The sequence below is a fragment of the Octopus bimaculoides genome, chromosome 3, assembly GCF_001194135.2.
Source record: "Octopus bimaculoides isolate UCB-OBI-ISO-001 chromosome 3, ASM119413v2, whole genome shotgun sequence".
Lineage (NCBI taxonomy): Eukaryota > Metazoa > Mollusca > Cephalopoda > Octopoda > Octopodidae > Octopus > Octopus bimaculoides.
In genome coordinates, this window is record NC_068983.1 from 7,640,098 (window position 1) to 7,646,490 (window position 6,393).

Consider the following 6,393-nt stretch of genomic DNA (forward strand, 5'->3'; position numbering starts at 1 on the left):
TCCTGGTTTTGGGTAAAAAAAAAACACAGGAGGATCAGTTGATTATGATTTTATTTAAAATATTCCCTTCTCAGATACAATAAGTATTGCAGCAGTCCTTCAGTTTTTCTAAGTCCTGTAAAAGAACTCAGAAGGTTGAGCCTCCAACCAGGCCTTTTGTGATACCCTTAAAACCAGGAACTTTTCACACCCCTTGTATACGACAGGCCTCTTTCAGTTTCTGTCAACCAAATCCACTCACAAGGCTTTGGTCAGCCCGAGATTATAACAGAAGACACTTGTCCAAGGTGTCACATTGTGGGACTGAACCCAGAACTATGTGGTTGTGAAGCAAATTTCTTACCACATAGCTACACCCAAAAGAAAATTATTTACCGACTGGCCAAGTCTCCAACAACAACAGCAATCAAATAACTTGGTATTGGCACTGGCTGTTTGAAGAAGAATTCCATCTTTGAAGAATTTGATCGACATACATTGGAACTCTGTTGAAGTGCACTCATCAAGACCACAAATTCCTTGAAAACTGTCACCTACAGAGAAGAAAACATCAAATAAAATATTGGAATGGCATTTAAGATTTTTTCGGTCATGAGTCAAATATCCTAAATCACAATCAAAATAACAAAAGCAACGAGACAACAACAACACATTCCTTCTCTTCTGATCTACAAACATGCTGCTTCTTCAGTTTGATTTTTCCACTACCACCACCACAACTACTAAAATGGCCTCTGCTTCTCAGAACTTGTTGCTTTCATACCACCTCTGGCTGACACACTTGTTCTATTTTCTCTAGTCACCCAAGACATTTAGTCCAATGTGCTAACAATTCTACTAATCCAAAGTCCTTAACAACCACCACCACTGCTACTACCACCATTTTAACAGCCACTTTTCCCTGTTTGCATGGCTTAAGACAGAATCTGTTGAGACAGATTTTCGGCAGCTGGATGCCCTTCTTCTCATCAACCCTCACCTGCGTCAAAACAAGCTGATATTTCTCAATGACTGGACATGTTTTCATGGAAGATTGGAAACAAGACAATGTTTGTGTGATGGTGGCACTTATTTGCAAATACCATGCACTGTCAAGTCAGGGATACACAACCCCCCCACCACCACCACACACACCAGTCTTCTTTCAGTTTCCATCAACCAGATATGTGTTGTTGGCACTCCGTCGCTTACGACGTCGAGGGTTCCAGTTGATTCAATCAACGGAACAGCCTGCCCGTGAAATTAAAGTGCAAGTGGCTGAGCACACCACAGACACGTGTACCCCTAACGTAGTTCACAGGGATATTCAGCGTGACACAGTGTGACAAGGCTGACCCTTTGAATTACAGGCACAACAGAAACAGGAAGTAAGAGTGAGAGAAAGTTGTGGTGAAAGAGTACAGCAGGGTTCGCCACCATCCCCTGCCGGAGCCTTGTGGAACTTTAGGTGTTTTCGCTCAATAAACACTCACAACGCCCGGTCTGGGAATCGAAACTGTGATCCTATGACCGCGAGTCCACTGCCCTAACCACTGGGCTATTGTGCCTCCACATCAACCAGATAATAGTAATGGTATAATGATGGTCACTGCTGTCGATTTCGACACGTGTTTGAATGAAAGGATTAAAAGGGAATTAAGATTAAAAGAACCTGCATCTATTTGCGATGGATGAATGAATGAATGTAATTTGAGTCCAGGTGTGGATTTTGCTATGATGTCACAGTGGGGGACAATGACGAGTTTGGTTTTGACTGGGAATGGACAAATGTGTCTTCATTGCAGGATATAATTCTTTTATTGCTCTACTGTAGGCACAAGGCCTGAAATTTTTCTTTTGGGTTGGGTTGGTTTGGGGGTGGGTAGTTGACTACATTAACCCTAGTATTTAACTGGTACCTGTTTTAATGACCCCTACCAAAGAATAAAAGACAAAATCAATTTCAATGGCATTTGAACTCAGAATGCAAAGCCAGAAGAAATGCTAAGCGTTTTGTTCTGCAGAGAAACAATGGTCAGTTCTATGCTCTTAGGCTTTCTACTTGATAAGACATGTCAAGCTGAGTAAAACCACCGTCTTCCACATATACAGGTGTGTCCTTTCAGGTGCCAGTGCTGCATTAATGCACCCATGCCGGTGCTGTGCTAATGCACCCATGCTGGTTGCACGTAAAAAGCATCCTGCACACTGTTAAGTGGTTGGCATTAGAAAGGGCATCCAGCCATAGAAACCATGCCTCTGGGCAGCTCCCTGCTAGCCAGCTCCATATCAAACTGTCCAACCCATGCCAGCATGGAAAGCGGATATTAAATGATGATGATGATGAGAAAAATTAATTGCTACTTACCTTTGCTGTATAAGGAAACTTAACTCCAGGTGAATCCTGACAGGGTACAAGACTCCGGGCATGAATTGGCTAAATGGTAAAGATATCAAAGGAAACAAGTTTATGATTTGGATAATTATTTACTGTAGCTACTCTTCTACCAACATGATATTGTTTCTTGCTCTCAATTATTTCCATTCTTTCCAAGAATGTCTTTTAACTTTTATGACTAGCTACCATACCATTCCGCTACTATGGCCTAGAGTCATCCACAAATCTGGTCTGCAGCTGACAACAAATTACATAACAGAACCTCCGAAAGACTTTTATGTCTTCCTTCTTTATGTGATTCAAATCATTCACAACTTCTTTGAACCTATGTTTGGCTGAGAGAGCTTTCATTTTCCATCTATTCCTTCCTTAGATAATCTGGTGTCTCAGTCTGTCTCGCTCAATAGGCTTCTACAAAATATGTTTGCCAAATTCCATTAACAAGGTGGCGACTGGCACCCATGCCAACGTCGTCTCCTTCATCGGACACGAAACTCAGCTTGCGAAGACTTATTGGGACAAGCGAAAGCGAAATCGGGATGGCACCTGTGCCCAGTGTCGCCTGCGGCATGTGTAAGGACTTTCAAGCGAGATCGTTGCCAGTAACCCTGGACAGGCTCTTGTGCGGGTGGCACATGAAATGCACCATTTTGAGCATGGCCGTTGCCAGTACCGCCTGACTGGCCTTCGTGCGGGTGACACATAAAAGCACCCACTACACTCTCTGAGTGGTTGGCATTAGGAAGGGCATCCAGCTGTAGAAACTCTGCCAAATCAGATTGGAGCCTGGTGTAGCCATCTGGTTACACCAGTCCTCAGTCAAATCGTCCAACCCATGCTAGCATGGAAAGCGGACGTTAAACGCTGATGATGATGATGATGCCCAAAGTATAGTGCTGAGGGACCAAATCCTGAAGCATATGGTTGCTGAGTGTACTTCTTAACCGTACATCCCTACCTTATGTCTCGATTATGATACATCCCTTCAACACTACACAACCTGTAGAGATCTTACAGCCAATGCTGCATCCCCTGGTGAAGAGGTTTAGTCTGCAAGAGTTCCATGTCAGTGCCATATAATAAGCACTTGTGCCGGTGCCGCATAGAAGTGCTCGTGTCCATGACATTTTAAAAGCACCAAGCACACAATGTAAAGTGGTTGGTGATAGGAAAGGCATCCAGCTGTAGAAACCAAGTGAAATCAGAATGGGACCTGGTGCAGCATCTCAGCTCTTGTCAAACTGTCCAATTCATGCCATTATGGAAAACAGACATTAAAGGAAGATGATGATGATGATGTACTTATAGAAATGTACATTCTAGTCTACAGCAGTGGTTCCCAAACTTTTTAGAGATGCGACCCACTATTTATGACACCAGTTTATGGTGACCCACTTAACTCTACTGGGTAAAAAACATTAATGAAAGAAACAAATTTATTTCAGATTACATTTTCATTGCGGCCTGTGAGAAGGATGAGCCTGTTTCTTGCTACGCTCAATAATAGAATTAAAAAAGCCTACTGCTTGATAAAACAACCAGTCTGATATTGAAAACATGAGTCTTGAACTATCTCGATAGACAGCAGTTAATCAAAGCTAATGCGTAATATTATAACTTTTTGCGACCCACTAGGATTCCGTTCACGACCCATTAGTGGGTCGTGACTCATAGTTTGGGAACCACTGGTCTACAGTACTTGCTACCACTATCTATTAATATTCTTTTTTGTAGGTACAGGCAAAGCTGTGTAGTTAAGAAGCTTGCTTCCCAGCCAGATGGTTTTGTGTTCAGTCCCACTGCATGGCACCTTGGGCACCTTCTGTCATAGCCTTGGACCGATCAAAGCATTGTGACTGAATTTGGTAGGCAGAAGTATTCGTCATGTGTGTACCATGTATGTGTAAGTGCTTGCGCCTCCTAACAGAGAGGTGGGGGAAGTAGTTTTATTTACATAAATCTGTGAAAAATAAGGACAAAACTGCATGAATATATTAACCCTTTTGATACCAACAGACTCGAAGCCACCCTTTGTTCTATGATCCAAATCTCTTGCTTTAAAGTGATATAAACTAAAAAATTCCCATCAAAATGTCATGTTAATCTATGTTCTAAACACCAGCTCAATTATGAATAAAGTTGTTTTCCTAAATAACAAAGGCAATGTATTTCAGCAGAAATATGGTAACAAAAGGGTTAAGTGAAATTACCTCGCATTGGCTGTATAAATACGGATGCTGCTTCCCAGCAGTTTGAAGTGGTGATAACCAAAACAAGGCCGATGATTCAGGACTGGTTTCATATTCTATACCAATAGTGAGTCTGAAAACAGCAGATATAGAAACACAATAATTACAGATAAGGTTGTAAAATAAGCCAACTCATTTCTTTAAACATACACAAATCTGATAAATAAATTGTTTGCCTGAAATGTAACTAATTTCTTCATACACACACACACAAATGAGATAAGTAATTTATTTGCAGGCATTCTTGAAATTGCTAACTAGAAAGCTTACTAACTTGATATTTACAGTTGATAACTTAGTGTCATTGTTGCTGTTGTTGTTGTTGTTGCTTTTTGGCCCTAGGTTGGCCTTGACAGGCATTACAACTGTGACCAAATCACGATTTGTTTTTCCTTTTCAGATACAGTGTATCTCAGATTACATCATGCAATGTGTCCTTCCCTTTTTAACACATTAGGGTGTGGTTCGAAGGGGGTTTGGCTTTTATGTATAGCAGCGCCAGTGGAGCACTAACAGCACTGTCAAGCGTGTTCATTGCCAGAGCAGCTGTCTGGCTTCCGTGCTAGTGGCCCGTAATCGGGCACGTTAGAAAATCATTCGAGCGAGGTCGATGCCAGTGCCGCTGAACTAGCTCCCGTGTGGTGGCACGTAAAACGCACCTTTTTGAGTGTGGCCGTTACCAGTACCGCCTGACTGGCCCTCGTGCCAGTGGCACGTAAAAGTACCCACTACACTCTGAGTGGTTGGCATTAGGAAGGGCATCCAGCTGTAGAAACTCTGCCAAATCAGATTGGAGCCTGGTGTAGCCTTCTGGTTCACCAGTCCTCAGTCAAATCACCCAACCCATGCTAGCATGGAATGCGGACGTTAAATGATGATGATGATGAACCATTACACCATATTTTGATCAGTTTGATCTCTGATTATTGTCAAGTGCCACATGTCTTAAATATTTGGATTACTAACTTCAACACCACATTTTTGATCAGTGTGACCTTTGATCATTATCATGTGACTTATGTCTATAATATTCAGACTATTAATAGCCATATCAAGTTTCCTTCAATTTGATCTCAGATCAGCATCAGGCATCTTTTATTATTCTTGGATGTGTGTGAAGTACTAGACTGGATTGTAACTGCATCAGGGGTCAAGGAGACAAGAGTGTCACACTCAGATTTAAGTACAGGGGTTACATGACTGAATTTATACTGAGACTATATACACATTAGTCAGAGAGCAACCAAACTAAATATAATGTAAATGTAAATATCACAACATTTTTTTATCGTTAGGCATAGGAGTGGATGTGTGGTAAGTAGCTTGCTTACCAACCACATGGTTCCGGGTTCAGTTCCCACTGTGTGGTACCTTGGGCAAGTGTCTTCTACTATAGCCTCAGGCCGACCAAAGCCTTGAGTGGATTTGGTAGATGGAAACTAAAAAAAGCCTGTTATATATATATATATATAAATTATTTAAAATTATAATACAGGGTATCAAGAGATACCACCACGCTGAAAAAATAGCAGTCAAATCCTGACTCTAAAACCACAATAAATCGCACGAAAGGTTGTTTAGGCGGGCTATTTAAGCTAGTCGTGTGCATACGTGCATATATATGTATATATGCGTCCGTATATGTAAGTATACTGTTTATATACATGTATTTGTATTTATGTACTGGAGTATATTCCACTGATGAAGGCAGAGCATTATTATTTATGCAAAGCCAGAAATCCAGGATTTGGAATTATCTTATTTTTA

General features: G+C 41.4%; 1 protein-coding gene across 1 annotated transcript in view; it reads right to left on the reverse strand.

Moving 5' to 3' along the window:
* Positions 1 to 6,393, reverse strand: part of LOC106882029 (leukotriene A-4 hydrolase) — an 85,399-nt gene that overhangs the window by 25,074 nt on the left and 53,932 nt on the right. The window contains exons 3-5 of the mRNA XM_052966701.1: positions 4,588 to 4,699; positions 2,348 to 2,416; positions 376 to 533 (exon numbers count right to left, since the gene is read on the reverse strand). Coding sequence (XP_052822661.1) covers positions 376 to 533; positions 2,348 to 2,416; positions 4,588 to 4,699 — 339 coding nt within the window. The remainder of the gene's footprint in view (positions 1 to 375; positions 534 to 2,347; positions 2,417 to 4,587; positions 4,700 to 6,393) is intronic.